This window comes from Pteropus vampyrus, unplaced genomic scaffold, assembly GCF_000151845.1.
Source record: "Pteropus vampyrus isolate Shadow unplaced genomic scaffold, Pvam_2.0 Scaffold391, whole genome shotgun sequence".
Lineage (NCBI taxonomy): Eukaryota > Metazoa > Chordata > Mammalia > Chiroptera > Pteropodidae > Pteropus > Pteropus vampyrus.
Window position 1 is genome coordinate 1,490,001 of NW_011889172.1, and position 13,103 is coordinate 1,503,103.

Sequence of the window (13,103 nt, forward strand, 5' to 3'; positions counted from 1 at the left end):
ACAGAAAAACAGAGGCAGTGTGACAGTGTGACAGATTCAGAGACAGAGAAACAAAGGGTGAGGCATAAAAGGTTAGGAGACCCAAAGGGAAGGAAATAGAGTGACGTAGAGACAGAGCATAAGCTACAAAGTCAAGGACCCAGAATAGTAGGAGACGGGACAGACCCAGGAACCGCCGCCCTCTAGGGAGACCCCGGCTGCCCCGGCGGGGGGCGCGCCAAGTGCTCCCCTACCCCTCCCCCGCCCCCGTCGTGCCTGCGCCGTGACTTCAGAGTCCGCGCGGATTCTATAAATGGCCAAGCGGCCGCGGACCCGGAGGCAGGCCCGAGTGAGTCAGCGTGCGCGTCACCGCCGCCGGGTCCCCGCCAGGCCCCGCCCCCACCCATCCTGGGCCGCCAGGGGGCGCGGGCCGCGGGTCCTCGCATGCGCAGTAGCAACCTGTGGCCCGCCGAGGGTCGCTCGCGTGGGCAGGATATCGGAATCTGCGCGTTTGAATCCTGGCTCCTCCACCCTCGTGCTGGTGTAAGCCCGAGCAGTCGGCTTCTCCTCTCTGTACCTCATATCTACCCCGCCTCATATGGTTGCTGTGAAGAATGACTTAACAGAGCCAATGCACTGAGTGCATAGCAGGAGCTAATTGTTAGTTCATTCATGTATTTTACTGTATCTTCAACATATCCGTACGTGCCGCAACTTGTCCATATTTGCCTTAGCCCAGCCCTTCTCAAATGGGGGAGATCTACCCTCTGCCATCATTGGGCAATGAATGGCTGGAGACACTTCTGTTAGTCAAGGCCAAGGGGGTGCTACTGGCATCTAGTAGGTAGAAACCCTGGATGCTGCTTAAGGTCCTACAATGCCCAGGACAGCCTCCTACCACGCAGAATTATCCATCCCCGAGGTCAACAGTGCTGAGGCTGAGAAACCTGCCTTAGCCTCTTAACATTACAGGCAGGGACCAGGTTCAAATTCTGCTCTGCCGCTAGTGAGCTGGGTGACACTGGGGAAGTGATTTCACACTCCCGTGCCTCAGTTTCCCCATCTTTAGATTGTGTATAGTAACAGCATCCACTTCTGAGTGTTGTGAGGATTCAGTTGATACATGTGCAGTGCTTGGAACAGGGTCTGACATAAAGGCTGCTGTCATATTAGCATTATGACAGATGTGTCCTTAGCTTGTGGCCAGCAAATTGTATGTCCTTAACATATTAGTTAGGCAGGTTGCTGACATGTCATCCAAGTGTCATTAACATGGCCTTGACATATGTGGCATAATGTGGGCATGTCACCCACCACTGTGGTCCAGGGGTGAGATCCAGCCTGATGCGGCTGCTTGCAAGTGTTCCCTCCAGGCCAGACTGGCTGGGACAGGAACATATAGGGGTGTCCATGACTTGGAACCTGCTAATACAGTCACCCCATGGCAACCATGGGTGGATGGGGAGGGTGAGATTCAGGATCTCTGCTCCCCCAGGATCTTATGAGGGACTGGAGGTGACGGAAGTAGGTGCCAGATTCTCAGCAGAAATAATGCCATTCTCTGAGTCCTCCCCTGTGCCAGGCACTACACTGAGCACATCAGAAGCCTTTCTTCTTCTTCTTCCTTTTTTTTTATGCCTACAGCACCTGGTATTCATTCCTAGGTGGTCTCCCATCCAAGTACTAAGCAGGCCTGACCCTGCTTAGCTTCCAAGATCAGACCATTTTTCTTCTGATCCTCACAACACCCTCACAAGGCAGGCACTTATCATTAGCCTGTTTTACAGATGTGGCAAACGAAGCCCAGAGAGAAGAAGGGACTTGCCTAGAGTTATGGACTGTTAGTGTCTGGAGTTAAAGTTACGGTGGTGCTCCTTAAACTACCACGTGTGGCAGTCCTGCCTCAAGGCTGGAGAGAGACACAGAGATGGACTTAGAGACATAGATAGCCTCAGACAGACACAAAGAGACAAGGAGACTCAGCCAAAGCCTCAATGAACAGTGGGGGGTGGGGAGAAGTGGGGAAAGGTTGGTCTCTGTCTGGCTAAGGCCACCCCCACCAAAGAATAACCCAAGCCGCCCCCCTAGGTGGAAACAATGACACAATCAGCTCCCAATACCAAGGCCCTGACATCACGAGGGGGGGTTGGCTGAGGTGGGGGCACCCCGCCCCTTGGCAGGCTCCTGTGACCAATGGGACAGCCTTGGAAAAGGCCCGGGCCGCCTCCGGAGCTTCAAAAACGTGTGAGGAGGGAAGAGGGTGCAGACGGAGTCTCAGCTGCTGCCGCGGTCCTCGGTCCTCAGAGCCACCGTGACCACTGCTACCACTGGCCAGCATGTCCTCTGCTCATTTCAATAGAGGCCCTGCCTATGGGTTGTCAGCGGAGGTCAAGAACAAGGTAGGGCTGGAGGGCCTCCCCTGGTCTGGCCCACACTGCGCTGCCAGGCTAAAGGCCCCACTCTTTGGGTTCCCTGGACCCCCTCCTGCTTATCCCATGTGACCTGAGAGGGAAGAGGGACAAGTATGCTATAGGGGCTGCCTTCTTCCCCCTCCTGAGCATCCCAGAACCCTCAGCTATTGTTGGTGGTGGAGTGGGGGGCACACAAGCAGCCACAGGTAAACAGAGGGGGTCTTCCATTGCAAAGACCCCACTTGATCAGGATCCCTTGTTAACCCTTTGTTTGCGTGGGGGTCTGGGGGAGAACCTGTTGACCTTCCCCATTACCCCAGCCTGACAAAGAAGTTGGGGAGCACTTGAGAACTGGGGTTCCTGAGAGGTAAGGCCCAGAAAATGCAGGAGATGGTGATGCGAGAAGGAGGCAGCTGAGGAGGGCAGAGAGTGGGCATTAGAGACAGGGCAGGGGTTTCCTAATTTTGGAATTAGGAAGACACTGAGACACCACCTCCATGCTATGAGTGGGTAAACTGAGGTTCAGAGAGGAGAGGCAAGTAGCTAGGGTCCTGCAAAAGGGAAGCGCAGAGCTGGGACCCTTCACTCACCTCCTCTACATCAGAATGCAGTCAGCTTCTCCAAGGCACACACTCGATGTCCCCAACCCACTGGAATGCTCCCATGAGGCCTGCAGGGGAGGAGTCCCAGCCCCATTTGACAGAAGGGAACACTAAGTCGCAGGGTGGCTTTTGCCAGGGTCCCGCAGCTAGGAAGTAGGGAGCTGGGATTGGCAACCGGGGTCGGGGATCCTAGTAGCTGGAGGAGGGGGCAGGTTGGGGGGCGGGTGCTCGGGCTGGAGACACGTCCCAGCACTGCCCCCACCCCCCCCAGCGCCGGCCCCCAGAGCCCAGCGGAGCCGCCGCGCCATATAAGGCGGCCTCGGGGAGCCCGGCCCGTGGGGCCTCGCTATATAAGGGCCGGTTTGCTTTATAAAGTCGTGCTCGTGGGGAGGGGGAGTGGTGGGGAGGGGGACGGCAGGGCTGGGGCCAGGTGAGGGGGCTGCCCCCTCCCACCTCCACCTCCCCTTCCCCCTCCCACAGGAGAAGGGACAGCCGGGTCTTCCAGCGTCTGGGAGCCTGTCTGGGCTGGGGGCGGAGGTTTCTGGAGAAACGGAGATTTTGGGAACCTGAGACGGGAGAGAGACAGATGGGGGAGGGCAAACCACGAACGAGATAAGACTGAGACAGGGATGGAGGGGCAGAGGGGGAGACAGACGAGCCCCACTCCCACCAGAGGCAAGGAACCTGGTGTCTGAGCCCGAGGGTGACCCACAGGTAGACCAGCCATGAGCCCCATCCACCCTCAGCCAGAATCTCAGAGATGGAGACGGGAAGACAGACATAGCTGGGGTTGTGGGGAGAGAGACAGATAGACACAGCACACAGGGCCAAGAGTAAGACGAAGACAAGCCTGGACCCCCAGCTAGAGAGAAGCCCCAGAGATGAGGACCTGGAATCTGAGAGCCTGAGATGCAAGACCGAACAGTGCCCTTCCAGGCAGCACTCAGAAGCATCTTCCTTGCCTGCGGTGCCCAGTCTTCCTGTAGGGGGATGGAGGGAGGCAGGGCCAGGGGAAGCAAGCCCCAAGTTTGGCTTGGAGGGGGAACCAGGAGGCTAGGTACCACCTCTCCTCCCCCCAGCTCAGGATATTCCCCTCTCCACCCACCCTTGTCCAAATTCTCTGGTGCCAAACCTCAGAATGCCCGGAATGGCCCCCTGGGCAGGTGCCACCTCAGTCCTGGCCCTCAGCCTCCCCTCCCCCGCACCATGGCTGCTGTGGCAGAATTGCCTTAGTTGGGAAGGGACTAGGAAGGAGATCAGGCTTAGGGAGCAAAGCCTCCGCAGCTACCCCCATCCTCACCATCATCTCCATGCTCCCCCACCGCTCCCCACCAGCTGGCCCAGAAGTATGACCTCCAGCGGGAACAGGAGCTTCGAGAGTGGATCGAGGGCGTGACAGGTCGTCGCATAGGCAACAACTTCATGGATGGTCTCAAAGACGGCATCATTCTTTGCGAGTGAGTGCAGCACTGGTGGCCCAGACCCTCATAGGGCTGCCACCCAACCTGGCCGGGTACTCATCTCTCCCCACCAACTCATCAACTGACCATGAGCTGGGCTGGGCGCTTTACATCTCAGACCTTGAAACAGTCCTCTGAGGTGGCAAATAACCACTGTGCCCATTGAACAGGAAAGAAAACAGGCTCAGTTAGGTAAAACGCATGACCCAAAGTCCCACGCTGTTCCAACAGATATGACTCCAGGTTCTGGCCGCTTAACCACCATGCATATAAGACACATAGGCCCATTTATGGCCTCCAGTGTCCCAATAAAGAGCGGTCACAGATAAAAGACAACAGGCAACAACAGCTGCCCATTGCTGGCGTGATGACATGAGAGATGTACTATGTAATCTGAGTAGGCCCTTTCTACTCTTCTCAGAACTTAAATCGCTGAGGAAAATGCAAATCCTCACAGCTCCCAAGCCCCGATTCCAGATACAACTGAAACCCTAATGCTGGGTGGGCCCTGAGCCCAGCGGGGGTCCTGTCTGCCCCTCTGAGTCTGACCCAGGGCAGGGTGACTGTGAGGGCCAGAATGTGCCCTTGGGAAAGGTTCCTAAAGGTGCAGCCTTACCATGCCCTAGGTACCCCGAAAGGGGAGGGGGGAGGGTATCTTGTTCTACCATATCCACTGGGAATGAGGAATACGGGACAGCCTGGTGTCTCACCTCAGACAGGGCTGCTTGGCCTGAAGGGTACACAGGCACTCACACCCTCAGTCCATTTATGGGGCTCCTGCCGTGTGCCAAGTCTAGGCCCTGGGGATAGTGGACGGGAAACAGCCTTGGAGCTCACATGGAGCTTTAGTCGTAGTGGGGGAGACCGATGGAATAATCGAAGAAATAATCACACACCTGCCTGTGGTGGGAAGTGCTGTGGAGAAGAGTCGGCGGGGAATGGTGGGAGCTGGGTGCGGTGAAGTGTTGCTGCTTTGGACAGTGGCCTGGGAGCTCTTTCTGAAGCCATAACATTTGCACAGAACCTTGGTTGACGTGAAGGAGGGAGCTGGGTGGGCATCTGAGGGAAGAGCGGGCTAGGCAGAAGGGACAGCCAGTGCAAAGGCCCTGAGGTGGGAATGTGCCTTGCATGTTCCGGGAACAGTGAGGAGTGGCTGGCACAGAGTGATTCGGGGAGTGGAGGGAGTAAGCTGGGGACCAGGTGACATGGGGCCTTTTAATGATGCTATGGAGTTAGGAAACTCTGGGAACATTTTGAAGTGGGGAGTAACTGGTATTGTTTTGAAAAGGCCATTCTAGCTGTGAGATGCAGAAAGGTCTGCAGGGGATGAAGCGGAAGCTAGGAGCCCACGGGGTGGCGTTGCAAGAGTCCAAGAGACAGAGATGCTGGGGCTCGTAGCAGGGTGGTGGGAAGCTGTGGCCTCCTGGATGTCTCCAGAAGGCAGAGCAAGAGGCCTTGCTGAGGGATAGGATGTGGGGGTGAGAGAAGGCAGAGGAGAGTCCAGGGCAAGTCTGAGGGCTGTGCCTGCGCCTCTGGAAGAGTGGGTTTCCTAAGGTGAGAGGAAGGAGAGTCTGTCCTTCTCCCCCGACTCCTTGTAGGTTCATCAACAAGCTCCAGCCAGGCTCTGTGAAGAAGGTCAATGAGTCGACCCAAAATTGGCACCAGGTGAGCCCAGACTCTTTTTAACTCTTTCAATCCCTGGCTACAGTCCCCCAAGCCCCCCACCCCCGCCCCACTACTCACCACTGCCTGCTCCCCTCCAGCTGGAGAACATAGGCAACTTCATCAAGGCCATCACCAAGTATGGGGTGAAGCCCCACGACATCTTCGAGGCCAACGACCTGTTTGAGAACACCAACCACACCCAGGTGCAGTCTACCCTCCTAGCCCTGGCCAGCATGGTGAGTGTGGGTCAAGGGCGGGCATGGGGGGCAGGGGGACTGCTGGTGGACTTGGCTGGGATTTGAGTGGGGCCACTCGGATCCCAGAGCCCAGGGTGGATGGGAGAGGGAGAGCAGGTGCTGGGAGGGAACAGTGCAGCCCAGAGGCTCACGTCAGTCCCTGCTCCCCTCACTCTCCCCCAGGCCAAGACAAAAGGAAACAAGGTGAATGTGGGGGTGAAGTACGCAGAGAAGCAGGAGCGGAAATTTGAGCCAGAGAAGCTACGAGAAGGGCGGAACATCATTGGGCTGCAGGTACTGCCCCTTCCTCACCAGGTCTTGCTGCTGCTGAGCCAAGGCAGGTCAAGGAGACCAGGAAGGTACCCCGGGCCCTGAAGGCTTTGGGAGACAGCATATTTGGCCTTAACTAAATTATATGCCAGGCACTGTGCTCTAACTCCGTACCCTAACTCAGTCCTGCAACAGCTCTACAGGGTGGGTACTGTCAACATCGTATCCTTCACACAGATGAGGAAACAGGACTGGAGAAGCTAGCTCACTGGTCAGAATCACGCAGGGGATGAGTGGCCAGGCTGGGACCCTGGAAGTTGGGGCCCCAGTGCTCTGAGCCACTCTCTTGGCTTCAGTTGCCAGTCTGTAGCCTGAGAGTGGAAACGGTGCCTTGTTAGAGGGCTGTGAGTGTCCACTGACATTGCTATATCTTGGGGTCCGTGGCGAGGCTCTATAACCCTCGATGTGACTCTCCTTCCGGCTTCCTAGATGGGCACCAACAAATTTGCCAGCCAGCAGGGCATGACAGCCTATGGTACCCGGCGCCACCTCTATGACCCCAAGCTGGGCACGGACCAGCCCCTGGACCAGGCAACCATCAGCCTGCAGATGGGTACCAACAAGGGAGCCAGCCAGGTGTGTGGGGAGCCACGGGGTGGGCTGGCGGGCCCTTGCCCCTTGCCATGCCCATGGCCTGACCACACTGCCTTCTGCAGGCTGGCATGACTGCGCCTGGGACTAAACGGCAGATCTTCGAGCCGGGGCTGGGCATGGAGCACTGTGACACACTCAACGTCAGCCTGCAGATGGGCAGCAACAAGGGGGCCTCGCAGCGGGGCATGACGGTGTACGGGCTGCCACGCCAGGTCTATGATCCTAAGTATTGCCTGACGCCCGAGTACCCGGAGCTGGGCGAGCCTGCCCACAACCACCACCCACACAATTACTACAACTCTGCCTAGGGCCCTGGGCCTCTGCCTTTTCCCCCAGGGAGGCTGGCTGCTGCTCTCAGCAGGGCCCAGCCCGGCTCGCTGACCCCCGCCGCTGCATGGCGCCTTCCAGCCCCCTGGCACCTGCCTACAGGGTTAGCATTCTGGGGGGGGGAGGAGCAAACTGGGGGCCTGTGGGGGGAAGGGAGCCCTCCTCCCTGGAGCACTGCAGGGTCCAACATCAAGCCGGGTGTTCCCAACAGCACTCAAAGGATGCACTGAGCAAAGCTACCCCGGCTGTCCCCCCACTCCTTCACAAGTGGGTCTCCCCAAGACAAAAAGCCCCCCGAGCAAAGCCCCCAGAGCCCAGATTCGATCCTCCCTCATCCCATCCCCGCAGTGGGAGCCAACTGCATGCCCAGAGACGCAGCGGACACACGCGATTTGGTTTGCAGCAACTGGCATACGTGGATGTGATGGCGGCGTTTGTAACGCGAGCACTTTCTTTTTCTATTTCACTGGAGCACAATAAATGGCTGTAAAATCACCTGAGGACTCAGGGTGCTCTGTCCCGGAGCCCGCATGGCTTTTGCACATGCACAGACGGCCTTGCTCAGATATGCTCCATCTCCCGCACACACATCTGCACAAGCACACACACACACACCCTGAAATACACACAGAGTTCACAGCCACTCAGCTGGACCGAGGATAGGCACACACTCACACACAAAATCCGCACACACTCACACACAAAATCCACACACACACACCACTTGGTGAGTATGGTGTGCACATGCTCTCTGCAGCCTTAGGCACACAGATACTCACACACATGCAGCACACATTCCCACATAAAGATACATAACACATCCTCACACATGTACACAACACACGCACATGCTCAGTACCTATGTACCTTCCAGGGGGCCTGTGGGTTGCAGTAAGAAAGAGCCCAAGTGCTGGGATAGGCTAGATGGGACCAGATGACCCTGGGCAAGTAACTTCCCTTCTCTCTGCGTTTTCCATCTGGAAAGTGGGTACAGTGAGAACGGGACCATGAGGAAACTTAAATAATGGCTCCAGATGGGATGACATGTGGCACTAACCAAAGAGAATGAATAATAAACAGGGTCCTGGAGGTCCCTGTGGGCAGAGGGAACCCTTTAGTCCTGGAGTGGAGTTTGGTGGGGGAGGGGACAGGGCAGTGGGGTAGGATGGGCACTTCGGGGGCCCAGGGCGATGGTCCTTTACCGATTGGCACAGAGTGGCTGAGTCTGCAAGGCATGGCTGCCTCGTGTGCCCACTTACTCTGCTTTCCCCTTAGGGCTCATCCAGAGTCTCGCCTGCCATTCCAAGACCCTAGTGATCTGTGGACAGGGCCCCAAATCTCCCTACGTTTAAGAGGGGACCCTGTTCTTCCATGATATGGGCCCCAGCCATCCCTCTTACAAGCCACTAAACTGTCAAGGTTCCAAGGAGAGGATGCAGCCATGCAGGGGTCACAGAGCAGCCTTCTCCCCTTCCCTCCCCAGGGAAGGGGACGAGGCTGGAACATGGGGACCTGCAGAGACAGACACCAGAAGACCCACACAGTGCTATGCACAGACACACATAGCCCCTGGGGCCTCGTAAACTGGATTCCAGGCGCTCTTGGCCAGGCTACTGTGAGTCCTGCTCTCCCAGGCTGTGCTGAGGATCCATGCTGGCCCCAGGCCCTGCCTCCTAGGAAAACAGCACCATATTAGCACTTGGCCTGTGAGACTGGGGTGGGCGGGCCCTGAAAGCCAGAGGAATGAGCCCCCTTCCCCTGGACATCGGAGGCAACCTCCCCCAACCCAGGCCCATCCACCACTGCCCATGTCTGCTGGCTCCTGTCTGGGCCAGAGTACCCTACCTGGGACCTTGGGAGGAGGAGGTGGAGCACCAGGAAGGGGCATGTCAGGGCAGATGGACCTGCAGGGGCACGTGCTAGACCCAGAGGCTGGCCCGGTGGTCAGGGCTTTCAGCAAGCTCAGTCTCTTCCTCGGCTGCTCATATCCTTTGCTACCTGTGTCCCAGTCGCTCAAACTGTGCCAAGCACCACGGTCGGCACCTCCATCTCAGCATGGCCCCAGGAAGAAAGTTCTGTCATCTTCCCACTGTACCAATGATAAATCCAAAGCACAGGTCCACAGCTGCCCAGCCTCACAAGGCCCAGTGGGGAAGATGCGTCTGCCCCACATCTCCATACCCATGAGACCATCTGAGGCCACCAGGCAGTGCCCAGGTGCTCACCCTCAGCCACGTTCAGAGGAGTGTTTTTTCCAACATTATCAAGCTTTCTTTTTTTGACACCATCTACCTGGAGATAGCATCAGATCCCACAGCATAAAGGGTTGGTCTTACAAGATGGCCCCTCCCTCACTTCAGCTGCCACTTGCAAGTCCAGGTTGTCACCTGTGCTTCTGACCAACTGGCAATAGATCAGGTTTTCTCACGACCCCTTCCTTGGGTTTGATTTACAAGAGTGGATCACAGAACTCAGAAACATTTTATTAGATCAGTGGTTTATTATAAAAGAAACAGCCAGATGGAAAGATGTCGGGCAAGGCATGGCAAGGGGTACGGGGCTTCTATGCTCCCTCTGAGCCATCACTCCCAGCACCTCCTCGTGCTTATCAACCCAGAAGCTCATCAAATCTTGTTGACGTTTATAAGAGAGCTTAATCTGGAGCTGCCCCCTTGCATTCCCAGAGGTCGGTGGGTATGGCTTTGAGTTCCCACTCAGTACTTGCTTGGTCTTTCTGGTGACTAGCCCCATCCTGGGTGATGGCTTAGGAAATTCCAAGGGTTTTAGGAACTCTGTGCCAGGAACCAGGGACAAAGACCAATATTTATTGCAGCACACACCTGCCTCTGGTACCACCTTCAGCCTTTGAGACTCCTCACCACACCTGCACAAAGGCCCCTTTTGTGGACTCTTACTCTTCTTCAGAGCTCCCAGCGCCCCCAGTCCCCAGGAAGCCACGAGCTGTTCCCTCAGCCTGGACCCTGGGCTGGGAAGCCAGGTCTCCCAGGTTCAAGGCCCAGCTATGCTGCCTTCTGGCTGTGGGACCTCCATCTCTGGCCGGTTTGCTCCTCTCTGAGCACCTGCCTCACAGGGCAGCTGTTGGGATGTGGTGGTAAGGCAGGTAAGCCTGAGAGCAGTGTCTGGCACAGGGTGGCCCTTGAGTGTTACCTCCTCCAAGCCAGGAAGCCTTCCCTGACCTCTCCCCCCAAGGATTTGTCATCCTGTTTCTCATTGGGACTAAACGTATGCCCAGATGTCTATGGCATCATTGGTGTCCCTTGCACCCAGCACTGTCCTGGTTTCACCCTGAATGCTTGTCGAGTGGACAAACGTTGGACAGTTTTAGCCCACAAGGTCAGTCACTCCCTCCCCCTTCATTGAGTCCTTGGGGCTGACCGGAAATCAGAGAGCAGGAAGTTTGCATTGGCTGCTTTATTTAAGGGCTACTGACCAACAGTTGTCCTGGCCCCAGCCCCTCCCTCCTCTATAAAACCAAGTAAACGTGAACAGGGCCACCCTGCCAGGGCCCAGCCACAAGCCTTGGATCCTGGGCTTTGCATTCCAGGCCATAGGTCTTGGAAGGCAGGGAACGAGGGTAGGCAATCCAGTTCAGACCGGCAAGGTGGTGGGTGGGTGGGTGAGGAGTCTGGAGAGTACCGAGGCTGTCTCTGTGGGGCTTGCCCTCACTCAGGATGTCAGGATCTGGCCCCTGGATGAACCAGGGCCCCAGAGCCAGAGGGGTCAGGGGCCAGAGGAGGGAGCAAGTCAAAGGCTTTCAGAGCCAAGGGAGGCAGCTCAGGTCCCCAGGGCCCAGCAACCCCTCAACTTCACCCCCGGCCCATAAGCATACCCCCACAGCCACATTTGCAGTCACACATTCACACCCACACCTGCTCCACACATGCACACATGCAAAGAGGGCTTCAAGGGCCCTGGACCCACACCCTTGACCCCAGGAATGTCTCTGGATTGGTACCCAGCGGACAAATCCACAGCAGCAGGGATGCCAAGGGGGTGGGCCCTCTGTGTTGCTACTGATTGGCTGCCTCGCAGGCGTCTATCCAATCACTATACACGTCCACTGGTTCTGACAGATCTGAGCAGCTGAGGTCAAGGGCAACCACAGGCATCAGACCCTTTCCTGTATACACCTCATGGTGGTGTCAGCTAGACCCCTGCCCTGTGCACTATGGGTGGCCACAAAGCAGGGCCAGAGGTGCATGGGCTGGATTCTAGCCCCTTACCCTTGGGCAGCCCACCCTGGGCAGAGCAGTTCTGACCACCCCACCCCTATCCCTACCCCGTGAACAAAAGCCAGTTTCCCAAGGATACATGTGATGGGTGTCTGGAATTCCTCTAGGCACACAGTACAAGAGATGACTCCAGTGTTACGGGCACGGTCCCTGGAACAGCAGATGGAGGGACTGGTGAGTGAAGAGGCCTGTGTCTACGAGGGAGCCACTTTCTGACTGATGGAGGGGAAGGGAAGCCCCGCGAGGAGGGATTCTGCCCCCCACCCCCAACTCACATTTTCACGTCACAAGATTTCTCATGGTTGCAGAAGGGGCAAGTGAACTGGGTTTCTAGGGTGCCTGTCATCTTCTTTTTCGGGGGTGGCTTCCGTTTTGACTTTCTGCGCCCCATGTCTGTGGGAGGGTGAACCTGTGGGGAGATGGGTGCAGAAGTCAGTGAGTTATGGGACCCACGAGGCCCTCCAGATGCTCTAGGAAGCAGGCTGGGAAGATGACCCACAGTGATGGGAGGATTTCCATGATGGCATCCTCTGGGCACAGTGGACAATCCCAGTGCACTCTGGGTGGAAGGGGTAGGAGCAGGCTCTGGGTTCTAATCCTGGCCTTCAACTTACTGCATCACTCTGAGTAGGTCACTTAATCTCTCTGTGCCTCTCCTTATCTATAGAAATGAGATTGCTACCTCAGAGGGGCTGACATGACAAATTACAAATGCCTGCATAGTGTCTGACCCATCCGCTGCAGCACCTTCACAGGAAGCCACTGTTCTGGTGAGGATAACATAAGGGACTCTGGGGCAGGCCAGTTGCCCAGAGCTGGGCAGAGCCTAAGTGCTTGGGAGCCAGTGATTTTAAGAGCGGTTGCTCCCTTGTCAAAGGACATGCAAGTGCCACCCAGAAGGAATGACACTCAATGGATCTGACAGAGCCTCTGGATGGGCCCCCTGGGCAGCCTCTCCGAAGATCAGGGGCTGCTGGGCAAAGAAGCAGGGACAAGCGTTTCAAGCAGAGAAATGCCACATGCAAGGCTGAGGGGCAGGTATCTGAGGGCCTGGCCGGCATTTGGGGACCATGCAGGTTGGGGAGAGAGGCAGGGTGAAAAGGGAGCAGGCATGAGGTTTTCAAATGTTTTGATGGATCCTGGATGCTGTGGGGAGAGCAACAACAAAATCATTTTGTGTTCTTAAGGGACTAAAGAGCATGAGCCAAAAGTCTGGATGAGGATGACGTCAGAACCAGGACAGGGC

General features: G+C 56.7%; 2 protein-coding genes across 4 annotated transcripts in view; one reads left to right on the forward strand and one right to left on the reverse strand.

Moving 5' to 3' along the window:
- The first annotated feature begins 2,148 nt into the window (after positions 1 to 2,148).
- CNN1 (calponin 1) lies at positions 2,149 to 8,099 on the forward strand. The gene is made up of 7 exons (XM_011380333.2): positions 2,149 to 2,378; positions 4,328 to 4,449; positions 6,051 to 6,117; positions 6,216 to 6,353; positions 6,537 to 6,647; positions 7,113 to 7,259; positions 7,340 to 8,099. The coding sequence occupies exons 1-7, from the start codon at positions 2,316 to 2,318 to the stop codon at positions 7,583 to 7,585; spliced, it is 894 nt and encodes a 297-aa protein (XP_011378635.1). The 5' UTR covers positions 2,149 to 2,315; the 3' UTR covers positions 7,586 to 8,099.
- Positions 8,100 to 10,066: 1,967 nt separating this feature from the next.
- Positions 10,067 to 13,103, reverse strand: part of ELOF1 (elongation factor 1 homolog) — a 5,994-nt gene continuing 2,957 nt past the window's right edge. For 2 of the 3 annotated variants that reach the window (XM_011380336.2, XM_011380335.2), the window contains exons 2-4: positions 12,133 to 12,266; positions 11,937 to 12,007; positions 11,022 to 11,700 (exon numbers count right to left, since the gene is read on the reverse strand). In XM_011380336.2, the coding sequence (XP_011378638.1) occupies positions 11,636 to 11,700; positions 11,937 to 12,007; positions 12,133 to 12,248 (252 nt within the window). In that variant the 5' untranslated portion in view covers positions 12,249 to 12,266 and the 3' untranslated portion in view covers positions 11,022 to 11,635. Of the gene's footprint in view, positions 10,357 to 11,021; positions 11,701 to 11,936; positions 12,008 to 12,132; positions 12,267 to 13,103 lie in introns of those variants that run through there. The other variant, XM_023523388.1, reaches the window with a different exon arrangement.